This window comes from Ranitomeya imitator, chromosome 4, assembly GCF_032444005.1.
Source record: "Ranitomeya imitator isolate aRanImi1 chromosome 4, aRanImi1.pri, whole genome shotgun sequence".
NCBI lineage: Eukaryota > Metazoa > Chordata > Amphibia > Anura > Dendrobatidae > Ranitomeya > Ranitomeya imitator.
The window spans coordinates 665,794,439-665,808,841 of record NC_091285.1 but is presented as its reverse complement, the minus strand read 5'-3'; the positions used below and the strand labels follow the sequence as shown (position 1 = coordinate 665,808,841).

General features: G+C 47.0%; 1 protein-coding gene across 1 annotated transcript; it reads left to right on the top strand.

Annotated features, from left to right (window-relative positions):
• The first annotated feature begins 73 nt into the window (after window positions 1-73).
• Window positions 74-8,839, top strand: YIPF2 (Yip1 domain family member 2). Its single transcript, XM_069767134.1, has 8 exons — window positions 74-222; window positions 1,698-1,837; window positions 1,913-1,993; window positions 3,148-3,235; window positions 3,640-3,756; window positions 3,830-3,996; window positions 7,851-8,033; window positions 8,594-8,839. Exons 1-8 carry the CDS (start codon window positions 186-188, stop codon window positions 8,705-8,707), a joined length of 927 nt encoding a protein of 308 aa, XP_069623235.1. The 5' UTR covers window positions 74-185; the 3' UTR covers window positions 8,708-8,839.
• The last annotated feature ends 5,564 nt before the right edge of the window (window positions 8,840-14,403 follow it).

Sequence of the window (14,403 nt, the reverse complement as noted above, 5' to 3'; positions counted from 1 at the left end):
TCCAGTGGAAGATGTGGACTCGGTGTGAGCTTTATAGTTATCTTTACAGATGTAATCCAGTTGTGGTATGGCAGTAAAGTCCACCCCCAGTGTTATGGAGCAGTTGGTACAGTCCGCTGAGTGGTGACGCGGCCGCTGAGCTGCTGGCAGTGTGGTGGTCACATGACCCGGGGAATGTCGCGCCGATGAAGATGGCGTCTGCCGACCAACTGCAATTCCAGGGTAACTACGGGCGCGGGGACTGTCGGCTCCTATATATATATATATATATATATCTATATATATATACTGGTCTATACTGGTTTTCCATCTTTCCCATATTCGCAGGACTTGTTCTTATTTTGCTGCCCGAGTTGTAGATGTGACTGATCCTATTCTGTTAGGACCGTGTTTTATTCTATTCATTTTGTGGCTTACAACCCTGTAATCTGTTCTGCTTTGTCGTCTTTTGTTTTTTTTTTTGTTCCCCGTAACATTTTTTCTCCTTCTTTTAGCTGGTTACCCTCCTGGAATAAATCGTTTTAGGTTTCTATAGTTTGATATTCTACAGAGATTGGAGATGAATCAACTCTCAGGAGCTCTGTCCAGCCGCCATGTTAGGAATTCATGTTAACACCTGCTGGCAGCCATGCAACACCCCCCTTCTCTTGTCAGTGTCCCCTGAACCGTCTTCCCCTGCGCCTTTCCCCTGCTGCTGTCCTTGGCCTATCTTCCCTTTCCCCGGCCTCGTCTTCCTTTCTTCTGATGCCCCCTTCCCCCCCGGCCTAGTCTTCCCTTTTCCCCCGGCCTCGTCTTCCCTTTTCCCCCCCCGGCCTCGTCTTCCCTTTTCCCCCCCCGGCCTCGTCTTCCCTTTTCCCCCCCCGGCCTCGTCTTCCCTTTTCCCCCGGCCTGCCTCGTCTTCCCTTCCCCCCCCCAACCACCCCCCCCCCCCCCGGCCTCGTCTTCCCTTTCCCCCCCCCCCCCGGCCTCGTCTTCCCTTTTCCCCCGGCCTAGTCTTCCCTTTTCCCCCGGCCTAGTCTTCCCTTTCCCCCCCCCCCCCGGCCTCGTCTTCCCTTCCCCCCCCGGCCTCGTCTTCCCTTTTCCCCCCCCGGCCTCGTCTTCCCTTTACCCCCGGCCTGCCTCGTCTTCCCTTCCCCCCCCCAACCACCCCCCCCCCCCCCCCCCCGGCCTCGTCTTCCCTTTCCCCCCCCCCCCCGGCCTCGTCTTCCCTTTTCCCCCGGCCTAGTCTTCCCTTTTCCCCCGGCCGGCCTCGTCTTCCCTTTCCCCCCCAACCACCCCCCCCCGGCCTCGTCTTCCCTTTCCCCCCCCCCCCCCCCCCGGCCTCGTCTTCCCTTTTCCCCCCCCCGGCCTCGTCTTCCCTTTTCCCCCCCCCCGGCCTAGTCTTCCCTTCCCCCCCCCCCCGGCCTAGTCTTCCCGTTCCCCGGCATCCCCTTAACACACCGCAGTCTCACTGGTGGATGACCTGTCTGCATCATACTGCCTACCTGCTGCTGTTTGCTGGTGACTGGGGCATTTAGGCGGTTGGGCAGGGCTGGTGTTATACGAGCAGTGACAGGTCTCATAGGCAATCAGTCATGTTAGATCATTCCCGGTCAGTCTTTAATTCGGTCCGGGCTCCTCACCCACACCCCTAGGCTCAGACCGCAGATAGCAGGGAACAATAGAGTGAATAGATGCCCATTTCCCTCTCTGTGCAGAGTTTGACGAGGCAGCGGACCTACTCGCTGAAACTCCAGATGCCGCGACGAAGAGTGTGAGTGAGGATCCAAGGCCCCAGCATGCCACACTACAGATGGGAGGTGACAGCGAGGAGGAGGGCGAGACGGATCAGACTGAGGTACGCAGCCCCCTGTATAACAGCTGGCGACATTGCCCTCCCTGTGAGATCTCACGGTCTATTCTGTGTTCTCAGCTCCTCGCACCTCAGAGGAAATCCTCCAGCTTCTGGACCTTCCAGTACTACCAGGACCTCTACGATGTAGACACCTCCCAGGTGGGTGCTCCACATATCCGCCCATAGGTGGGTGCTGCCGCTCCGCCAGAAACCATCCTCAGGGCGCAGTCAGACAGCCATATTACTCTAGGGAGGATCCCACCGCAATGCTCGGACTGGCCGTCGGCTCTCCTCACCTGAGCGGGACAGTGTGTGTTTGTATGCATCCGTCACACTCTGGTCGGAAGAACCAATGGCCGGTCTGAGTATTGTGATCCTCATCTGAATAACATGGCCGTCTGACTGCACCCTTATATTGATAAGGGCGTCATTATTCGGGTGCTGGTTGGTGAGCGACTTCTTATTTTCGGACGGGCATACGGTGTAACATCCACGGCATCTATGTTGTGTCCCCCAGGCTGTTACCTTGAGTCTGGCCGTCCTGTGAGCTGCCGGGTGTATTATCATTAGTAGAATATTAACCCTTTAAATATGAGCAAATCAGTTCACAAGACCTCAGGTCAGTCGCCCGTAGTCACCAGACAAGAGCCCTGCGAACCGCCTCCTGCGTGCCTCCATCCCGGCTTATCTTGTGATGTGTGGCCCTGGTCCAGCGTCATCGTTGCTGGACTGGAAATGATGGCGGCAGGTAGGAGACGTTTTGCTGGATTTCCATCCATCGGTTACGGGCGACTGCCCTGGCCGCTGAATCAGACTGCTGCAAATCAATTCTGTCATCTCTATCTTTCCAAACCTTTTACTTTTAAAGGGACACTGTCACCTGAATTTGGAGGGAACAATCTTCAGCCATGGAGGCGGGGTTTTTGTGTGTTTGATTCACCCTTTCCTTACCCGCTGGCTGCATGCTGGCTGCAATATGGGATTGAAGTTCATTCTCTGTCCTCCGTAGTACACGCCTGCACAAGGTGCAATCTTGCCTTGCGCAGGCGTGTACTATGGAGGACAGAGAATGAACTTCAATCCAATATTGCAGCCAGCGGGTAAGGAAAGGGTGAATCAAAAACCCCGCCTCCATGGCTGAAGATTGTTCCCTCCAAATTCAGGTGACAGTGTCCCTTTAAAGGGGATGTCCAGAGTCTCTTTCTTCCAGACTGCTCCTTTAATAGTACGTGTATGGTGGCAGTGGTGCCATGATCGGCAGGTGCAGGCTGGTAACATAATAATTTATCTCGCGCTCTGTCATTCTGCGTCAGGTGCTGGACAGGATCCGCGCGTCCTTCATACCGATGCCTGGAAAGAACTTTGTCCGACACCACCTCCGAAATAATCCCGATCTGTACGGTGAGTGTGCAGGGCACAAAGTCAACCGGCTCCTGCGGCCAGGAAGACGTAGCCGGGAATTTAAAGGGGTTGTCCGGCTAGAATGACTTTAAAGTCCTGTCGTAAGGATAGGTCATTAATGAGATCGATGGGGGTCCGATACCCCAAGTCCTCACTGTTATAGGCTCCGGAGAGATCTAAGTGTTGAACAGCGCAGCAGCGGATAGCGGCAGCGCAGCTCCGATCATTGCTTATATGTTGCCGCCTCTGGAGTCTGTAGCAGCTGAACATTGGGGGTGCCAGACGTCAGCCCCCACAGGTATGATATAGCAGGACCCCTTCGTTTATACACCCACCAGATTAAGGTGCTGCTGTCTGCACACTGCTCGTGGGATCTTCCCTCAATGATTTTTGTCCCTTTTTAGGCCCGTTTTGGATTTGCGCCACACTGGTGATCACCGTCACTGTGGTGGGGAACCTGTCGACCTTTATTCAGAAGCACGGCCATCCGGACTACATCTACAGCCCTCAGTTCCACAAAGGTGGGTGTGAGCGTCACGTGACGTGGGGGTGCTTCCGGCCTCGTCACCCAGCTCTCCACTTCTATCCCCGTAGTTACGGTGGCCGGCATCGTCATATACAGCTACGCCTGGCTGGTGCCCTTAGCTCTCTGGGGGTTTCTTCAGTGGAGGAAAGGGGTGAGCTCAGCGGTGGGCACCTACAGCTTCATGGAGACCGTCTGTGTCTATGGCTACTCCCTGTCTGCGTACATCCCGTCCACAGTGAGTATGGCCTGCCCCGATGTCTGTTTATACTCCACGTGTGTGTGTGTGTGTGTGAACCAGAGATGTCGCCTGTGACCAGCAGCATAACGATAAGGCCCAAATATTCAGGGGAGATGGGTCACCCTTCCGTCCACCAGGGGTCGCAGACTGTACCTGCACGGTAAAGGACTGGAAAACCACAATGATTGTTAACTGTTCGTGGACGACCTTGGACTTTGCGGTCCACATTCAACTCTGCAGTGATGTTCTAAAATGTCACCGCATGGTTGAGCAACCGCACGCAATCATGTAGTTATGAGAGCTGAAAGCCAGTTGCCGGACTCCTAGAGAAGGCAGAGGCGGTTTATTACCATCTCCGCCATCTAGATCGCAGTAATGGGAAGTGTGAATGGCGGCTCCTCCTCCTGACCCAGCGGTCATGTGATTGCTGGGACTAAAGAGGGAGCAGGAGCTGCTGGTTTATAGGATGCTCAGTCCGCTCTGCAGCCAGGAGGCCGAATTTCCCCTGTAACTGGGGCTAATTCACAAGTCTCAGTTACAGGGGAAATAAGATACAGCATCTAAATCCTGAAATGCCCCCTAAAGATTTTTTATGACCTTTTATAAGGGGGTACCCTTGGGAGTTTTTTTTTTTTTTTTAACTCCCAAGGGTGGTTTGCACGTTAATGACCGGGCCAATTTTTACAATTCTGACCACTGTCCCTTTATTTTGCAATTTTCAAACTAAATCACAGAGCTATATCACACAAAATACTTAATAAGTAACATTTCCCACATGTCTACTTTACATCAGCACAATTTTGGAACCAAAATTTTTTTGTTTTGTTAGGGAGTTAAGGGTTAAAAGTTGACCAGCAATTTCTCATTTTTACAACACCATTTTATTTTATTTTTTTAGAAACCACATCACATTTGAAGTCACTTTGAGGGGTCTATATGATAGAAAATACCCGTGTGACACCATTCTAAAAACTGCACCCCTCAAGGTTCTCAAAACCACATTCAAGAAGTTTATTAACCCTTCAAGTGTTTCACAGGAATTTTTGGAATGTTTAAAAAAATGAACATTTAACTTTTTTTCACAAAAAATTTACTTCAGCTCCAATTTGTTTTTTTTTACCAATGGTAACAGGAGAAATTGGTCCCCAAAGGTTGTTGTTCAATTTGTCCTGAGTACGCCGATACCCCATATGTGGGGGGAAACCACTGTTTGGGCGCATGGCAGAGCTCGGAAGGGAAGGAGCGCCATTTGACTCTTCAGTGCAAAATTGACTGGAATTGAGATGGGACGCCATGTTGCGTTTGGAGAGCCCCTGATGCACCTAAACATTGAAACCCCCACAAGTGACACCATTTTGGAAAGTAGACCCCCTAAGAAACTTATCTAGTAAGCACTTTGACCCACCAAGTGCTTCACAGAAGTTTTATAATGTAGAGCCGTAAAAATAAAAAATCATTTTTTCACAAAAATGATCTTTTCGCCCCCAGTTTTTTTTTCCCAAGGGTAACAGAAGACATTGGGCCCCAAAAGTTGTTGTAAAATTTGTCCTGAGTATGCTGATACCCCATATTTCGGGGTAAACCACTGTTTGGGTGCATGGCAGAGCTCGGAAGGGAAGGAGCGCAGTTTGACTTTTCAATGCAAAATTATTATTTTATTTTTTTTCCACTGAAATTATTTTTTAGCCCCCAGTTTTGTATTTTCCTAAGGGTAACAGGAGAAATTGGCCCCCAGAAGTTGTCCAATTTGTCCCGAGTACGCTGATACCCCATATGTTGGGGTAAACTCCTGTTTGGGCACACGGGAGAGCTCGGAAGGGAAGAAGCACTGTTTTATTTTTTTCAACGCAGAATTGACTGGAATTGAGATCGGACGCCATGTCGCGTTTGGAGAGCCCCTGATGTGCCTAAACAGTGGAAACCCCCCCCCCCCCCCCAATCATTTACTATTTATAGCGGATTTTCTAGCGGATTTTTATGATTGGCAGCCATCACACACTAAAAGACGCTTTTTATTGCAAAAAATGTTTTTTTGCGTTACCACATTTTGAGAGCTATAACTTTTCCATATTTTGGTCCACAGTCATGTGAGGTCTTGTTTTTTGCGGGACGAGTTGGCATTTTTATTGGTACCATTTTCGGGCACGTGACATATTTTGATCACTTTTTATTCCGATTTGTGAGGTAGAATGAACAAAATCCAGCAATTCCTGAATTTCTTTTATGGGGGGGGGGGGGGGTCGTTTATACCGTTCCACGTTTGGTAAAATTGATAAAGCAGTTTTATTCTTCGGGTCAGTACGATTACAGCAACACCTCATTTATATCATTTTTTATGTTTTGGCGCTTTTATACGATAAAAACTTTTATATATATATATAAAAAAAAAAAAAATTTGCATTGCTTTATTCTGAGGACTATAACTTTTTTATATTTTCACTGATGATGCTGTATGGCGGCTCGTTTTTTGCGGGACAAGATGACGTTTTCAGCGGTATCATGGATATTTATATCCGTCTTTTTAATCGCGTGTTATTCCACTTTTTGTTTGGAGGTATGATAATAAAGCGTTTTTTTTTTTGCCTCGGTTTTTCTTTTTTACACTGTTCACTCAAGGGGTTAACTAGTGGGACAGTTTTATAGGTCGGGTCGTTATGGTACTAAATGTGTACGTATATAATTTTTTTATTATTATTTAGGTAAAGAAATGTATTTATTGGAACAATATTTTTTTTTTTTTTCTTAGGAATTTTTTATTTTTTTTACTTTGCCCCACGGGTGGGGGACATCACATTATAGTGACAGATCGCTGATCTGACACTTTGTAGTACACTGTGTCAGATCAGTGATCTGCATGCACTCCTGGAGGCTTCCCGGCGCCTGCAAGCCACCTCCCTGCAGGACCCGGATGCAGCCCCGCAGCCATTTTGGATCCAGGCCTGCAGGGAGGAGGAGGTAGGAGACCCTTGGAGCAACGCGATCACATCGCGTTGCTCCGAGGGTCTCAGGGAAGCCCGCAGGGCGCCCCCTTCCTGCGCTATGCTTCCCTATGCCGCCGGAACGCTGCGATCATGTTTGATCGCAGTGTGTCGGGGGTTAATGTGCCTGGAGCGGTCAGTGACCACTCCTGGCACATAGTGCCGGATGTCAGCTGTAATAATCAGCTGACACCCGGCGGCGATCGGCCGCGCTCCACCCGTGAGCGCGGCCGATCGCATATGACGTACTATCCTGTCACTGGGAATTAAGTCCCAGGTCACCTCGACGGGATAGTACGTCATATGGGATTAAGGGGTTAAAAAGCCACTATCAATTCAAATCACTGTTAGTAGCACAAATACAAAACTGAAACCACTTATTTTTTTTTATATGTTACTAGTCCCTTTTAGGTATTTGAAAATGATTTAAAAAAAAACTACGTGTCTGTTTATCACTCCCCCCCCACTGATATCAGAAAAAAAATAAAGACTAAAAAATGAATCTCCATTTATCATGGAAGAAAAAGATGCATCAATATGTCCGAATGAGAACTTTTTTGTTTTTTTCCAGCTCTCTAAACCTGCATGTGTGAGGGGAATAAAACAAACAAACTTGAAAATGTGCCTGGTCAGATAGGGAGGGGTTAATTTGGGATGGCTAACCCCCTCCGATGCTGCGGTCAATAGCATGTGCAGTATGTCGAGGTGTCTGACGGGTGGAGGGGGCTCCGCTGTCAGCCCCTTAACCACAAGAGCTGGATTCCTAGTAATGTCCCGAAGTGAGAATGAGGAGGAGGAGCTGACTACAAAGGGACCGGATGTAGTCTGTTACCATGGAGACACTACATTTCCTTACCGTATTTCTCCCGGCAGGTTCTCTGTGTGCTTCCTTATGAGATATTCCGCTGGATCATCCTCCTGGTGGCAATGAGTCTCTCCGGTTTCGTCCTTGTCCTTGCTTTCTGGCCACAGGTTCGCAAAGACAATAAAATGGTGGCTGTCGGCATGCTCGCGGGCATGTTACTACTGCACGTGCTCCTGGCCATAGGCTGCAAGGTATGTATAACCTCACGGGCTGAGATCTGCCAGCGTCGCACATGGATCCCGTCTCTGCCCCCATCTATTTCAGGCCTTGGTGGCAAGTCGCTAGACATTGGGGGGGTGTCACTCATTGGCTACACCTTGTTTTTACAGTTATTTATTTTTTTTGGCCCAAAAATACGCAATTAATCGTAAAAAAAAAAAATAAAAATTGGGTTTCACAATTTTTTTTTTGCCCAGTCTCTCTTTTCCAGGCTCTTTTTCTCTGCACGTTCATCATTAATGTCAAATCAGCTAAGAACTCAGATAAAGGCCGACTGACAGATTCTCAGTTAACTCATTCTGCAGCCAATGTAACATAAGGCAAATGGTGTAACATTTTTAAGGAAACCCCCAATTCCAAAAACAAAAAATGATTTCAAGCCACGAATACATGAGTCTAAGTAAAATAATGCCTTGCCCCAAAAGGTGGTCACCCCCTTTTCACTGATTATTTTTGCCCTTACAAACTTTCCTGTAATGTGTATGGACACAACAATCAGTAATGGACACTTTTTTTTTTTTTTTTTGTGCAGGAATATTTTTTCCAGAAACCAGAAAATGCCAACCCGTCCTCACCGAGCGCCGCTACACCCACCAAGGGTCACATCACGACAATCAAGGTGTTAACTGCGAAGAGACCAGAATGAGCGTGGCCTGTTGTAAGGTCTTGTGCTTTCCTCCGGAGGGCGCTGCGCTCCTCACCTACTTTATTTTTATTGGCTGAGATTATTTACTGACGTATAGATAATTATTCTTAATAAAAAGATTTTTCTCATCTACATTCTGGCTATTGGTGCCCTTGCTGGCAGGAGAATCTGATGCCAACCACCTGGAAGGGGCAGCCTCATTCCGCATGCCATATTGTGCCCATTATCCCTAGGTGGACATCAGGTCTTCAGACCCGTACTGCCTGCATTGTGTCTCACAACCCCAGCGATGGACTTTGGTAGTCTGAACGATGCCTTACATTGGGTTTAGATGGCTGCCGGCTGTGTCCTACAGATGACACTTGCAGAGAGATCTTGGTGACTTAGACTACTTGCAATTTTTTTTATTGCCTTCGCTTTTTATTTTTTTTTATTTAAAAATTACTACCAGAACACACAGACTATAAAAGTCCCTGCGGTCCCCACTTTACTCTGCACTGACGTTGTAAAACATAGATGCAAAGCATTCTGCTTGCAGGTAATCGTACAGCTGTGGAGACAGAGATCCGGCTGTTAGACACAGCCAGACTCCTCGCCGAGAAGAAAAACACGATTTATTACCAACTCTACCTTCTTGATTGCTGTATACATGGCCCTGAACTAGCGCTTGTGTATACAGTATAGGAAGCACTGACAGCGTTTCGTCCTCCCATACACAGCGTTTATGGGTTATAGGATACTTGGTCAGCTCTGCTATGCAATCGGGAGACTGAATTTCTCCTGTAACTGGAGCCAATATACCAACCCCAGTTACAGAGGAAATCAACAGTGAAAGGAATGTAATAATATGCTGAAATGCCTAATTGGGGGGCCCAATGTGTAAAATAAATGAAAAAAGCATAATCTGACAGTCCGTGAGCCTTCCCAGCACAGGCAGCAACCTGGCACCGATACCCTAATGTGACATATATAGAAGGGGTTTTTTTTGTCGTCTGAGGGAGATTAGATTTAGCGCACCTTTTTAAAGGGAGTGATATCAGAAAAATGACTCGCTGCTTCAATAAGATGTGTTTGTTAAATTTATTTTTTGTAATTTGTTTCCAACAGATTGTGAATAAAAAAAAAAATAATCTTGCAATTTTCTACTCACACTTGCTGCTTTTTAAGGAAAGCCACACAGACCTTGGCAGCAATAGACTGACACAGACCCTATGTAGTAGGTAATGAGCTTGCTCTAATTAGAACAAAGGCCAAGGTAAAGGAGGAAAAGGTGAGCTGTGACATACCAAATTTTTTTTGGACTATAAGCCGCACTTTTTTTCCTCCAAAAATTTCGAGAAAAATGGGGGGGGGGAGGGGGGAATGTCTTAGTCTGTGTTTACCTACTGTGGATTGGATGATGGAGGAGCATCCGGAGCAGGCAGTTGGGTCTAACACCTGTGCCCTTCCTCAATACTACAAAGTTACAACCTGTTCTCACAATCGCTAATAGCTCAGTTGTGTAATCAGGCTGATTCCCAAGTGAAAGGTCATTGGTTCCAATAGAGGAGCCATGAAGAAGATATCCCAAGAAAAGAGAAACCGCATCATCCAGCTCATAGATAGCGGTCTCTTGTGCAAGAGACTGCTGAACTACAACGTGAGCGCCATGACAGCTGGAAGAATACGAGATGAAGTCTGTCTATCCATTCAGAAGCCAAGAGGTGGACATCCAGGCAAAATATCAGAGTCAACAAGTCGGCTGGTGCTACAAACACAAGAGTGGAGGAGGCTCGTAGAAGTCCATGTGACGCACATTACACAAGTCTGGAATGATGAAGAAGCCTCAGCTTCAATATCGTCATTAGAAACGTCGGCTCAAGTTTGCAAAAAAGAAGTAGGAAAAGTGGACAGTAGAAGATTGGAAACGATTTGGAGTGGTGAGATGAGTCAGTAGGCTCTGATGGGTGAAAATGGGTCTAATGGATGGAGAAATGTGAAGGAACAGGGTTCGGTGGAGGAAGCCTGATGATATGAGGTTGTTTCACAGCCAAAGGCATTGGATACTTGACCGGGATCGATGGTGGTCTCAATGCTGAGCTATATGTGAATGTCCTACAAGATGGCTCCCGTATAATGACCGACCAATGACGTCCCTGATAGCCTGCAGCGTCTCCAGACTTGTCTCCTATGTGGGCACATATAGTCCACTAGATGGTGGCCCGATTCTAACGCATCGGGTATTCTAGAATATGTATGTATGTATATAGCAGCCACATAGTATATAGTACAGGCCACGACATATTGTAGAATACCCGATGCGTTAATACAGGCCACGCAATATATAGCACAGCCCAAACAGTATAGAACACTGCCCACGTAGTATATAACACTGCCCATGTAGTCTATAGCAGCCACGCAGGATATAACACAGCCCACGTAGTATATAACAGCCCAAACAGTATATAACACTGGCCATGTAGTATATAGCAGCCATGTAGTATACAGTCATGGCCAAAAGTATTGACACCCCTGCAATTCTGTCAGATAATACTCAGTTTCTTCCTGAAAATGATTGCAAACACAAATTCTTTGGTATTATTATCTTCATTTAATTTGTCTTAAAAGAAAAAACACAAAAGAGAATGAAGCAAAAAGCAAAACATTGATCATTTCACACAAAACTCCAAAAATGGGCCAGACAAAAGTATTGGCACCCTCAGCCTAATACTTGGTTGCACAACCTTTAGCCAAAATAACTGCAACCAACCGCTTCCGGTAACCATCAATGAGTTTCTTACAATGCTCTGCTGGAATTTTAGACCATTCTTCTTTGGCAAACTGCTCCAGGTCCCTGATATTTGAAGGCTGCCTTCTCCAAACTGCCGTTTTTAGATCTCTCCACAGGTGTTCTATGGGATTCAGGTCTGGACTCATTGCTGGCCACCTTAGAAGTCTCCAGTGCTTTCTCTCAAACCATTTTCTAGTGCTTTTTGAAGTGTGTTTTGGGTCATTGTCCTGCTGGAAGACCCATGACCTCTGAGGGAGACCCAGCTTTCTCACACTGGGCCCTACATTCTGCTGCAAAATTTGTTGGCAGTCTTCAGACTTCATAAGCCATGCACACGGTCAAGCAGTCCAGTGCCAGAGGCAGCAAAGCAACCCCAAAACATCAGGGAACCTCCGCCATGTTTGACTGTAGGGACCGTGTTCTTTTCTTTGAATGCCTCTTTTTTTCTCCTGTAAACTCTATGTTGATGCCTTTGGTCAGATGAGACAAAAGTAGAGCTTTTTGGGCAGAGAACATTCTTCCAAAACATTTTAGGCTTTTTCAGGTAAGTTTTGGCAAACTCCAGCCTGGCTTTTTTATGTCTCTGGGTAAGAAGTGGGGTCTTCCTGGGTCTCCTACCATACAGTCCCTTTTCATTCAGACGCCGACGGATAGTACGGGTTGACACTGTTGTACCCTCGGACTGCAGGGCAGCTTGACCTTGTTTGGATGTTAGTCGAGGTTCTTTTTCCAATATCCGCACAATCTTGCGTTGAAATCTCTTGTCAATTTTTCTTTTCCGTCCACATCTAGGGAGGTTAGCCACAGTGCCATGGGCTTTAAACTTCTTGTTGAAACTGCGCACGGTAGACACAGGAACATTCAGGTCTTTGGAGATGAACTTGTAGCCTTGAGATTGCTCATGCTTCCTCACAATTTGGTTTCTCAAGTCCTCAGACAGTTCTTTGGTCTTCTTTCTTTTCTCCATGCTCAATGTGGTCACACAAGGACACAGGACAGAGGTTGAGTCAACTTTAATCCATGTCAACTGGCTGCAAGTGTGATTTAGTTATTGCCACCACCTGTTAGGTGCCACAGGTAAGTTACAGGTGCTGTTAATTACACAACTTAGAGAAGCATCACACGATTTTTCGAACAGTGCCAATACTTTTGTCCACCCCCATTTTTATGTTTGGTGAGGAATTATATCCAATTTGGCTTTAGGACAATTCTTTGTGTTTTTTCATTTAAGACAAATTAAATGAAGATAATAATACCAAAGAATTTGTGATTGCAATCATTTTCAGGAAGAAACTGAGTATTATCTGACAGAATTGCAGGGGTGTCAATACTTTTGGCAATGACTGTATAACACAGGCCACGTAGTATATAACAGCCCACGTAGTATACAACACTGCTCACGTATTATATAGCAGCCATGTAGTATATAACACAGCCCACACAGTATTTAGCAGGGTGGGCACCATATCCCTGTTAAAAAAATAATTAAAATAAAAAATAGTTCTATGCTCACCCTCCGTCATCCAGCGAAGCTGTCGAAGCGCGCGCGTGGCTGCCGCCAGCTTCCGTTCCCAGGATGCATTGCGAAATTACCCAGATGACGTAGTGGTCTTGCGAGACCGCTAACTCTTCTGGGTAGTTTCGCAATGCATCTCTGGGAACAGAAGCTGGCGGCAGCCGCGCGCGCCTCGGCAGACGACGGAAGGTGAGAATAGCAGTTTGGTTTTTTTTTATTATTTTTAACAGATCTTTTTACTATTGATGCTGCATAGGCCGCATCAATAGTAAAAAGTTGGTCACACAGGGTTAATAGCAGCATTAACGGAGTGCGTTACACCGCGGCATAACGCGGTCTGTTAACGCTGCCATTAACCCTGTGTGATCACTGGCTGGACGGGAGTAGGGAGGGACTAATTCTCGGCCGGACTGTGCTCGCTGATTGGTCACGGCAGCTGGCGAGACCAATCAACGACGCGGGATTTCCGTGACGGAAGTTGCAGACAGACGGAAGTGCCCCTTAGACAATTATATAGTAGATGCAGGCTCCTCACAGTAGCACCAGCAACATGTGGCCTGGCAGTGCCATGCTGACAATCACTTTGATGAAATCTGGTCCGCCATTGGTCTGTAATTGTAAAGGGATCTATCGGCAGCGGTTCTTCATTTGCCCACATGCATTCAGCAGCAGAACCTTCCTCAGACGACCATTAATGACCTCAGTGATAGCAGCCAAGGCTGGAAGTGATGGGATTCCAGTTTTTCCAGATCAGGAACACGTCAGTCCATCCCATGATTTCCATAATTCTACGCCTTTTCCTTCATGGTTTTGCAGTTTTACTGTTGAGTAGTGCATGTATTAATCCCTCACGTAGGCACTAGAGGGCAGTATATTATAAGTGAAGATTAAAGTATAAAGGGATCTGTCAGCAGGTTTACACACGCCAACGTGTGCATGTAGCATTGGAAATAGAGCTTCAGATCTAGCATAGGTCTTTAGCCTGATTTACATATCAATTTAACCCCTTTTGGACATCGGCCGTAACAGTACGGCGATGTCTGAGACACCCCCTCAGCACCTTTCTGGGCACATATCTGCTGATATATACAGCTGACATGTGCCCGTGACATCCGTGGGTGGAATCACTATCCACCCGCGGCGGTAAACTAGTTAAATGCCACTGTAATCCAAAACTGATCTTCTGATGAAACGGCTTTTCCCGATTTGGATACCCAACAAAAGGTGAAGAAGCCTCAACTTCAATATCGTCATAAGCTTCGGCTCAAGTTTGCAAAAAAAAGTACGAAAAGTGGACGGTGGAAGATTGGAAATGGGAGATTTGGAGCGATGAGACGCAAGTTAATAGAGTAGTATCTGATGGGTGCAAATGGGTTTGGAAGAAACAAAGGGGGAAAAAGGGGGTAATGG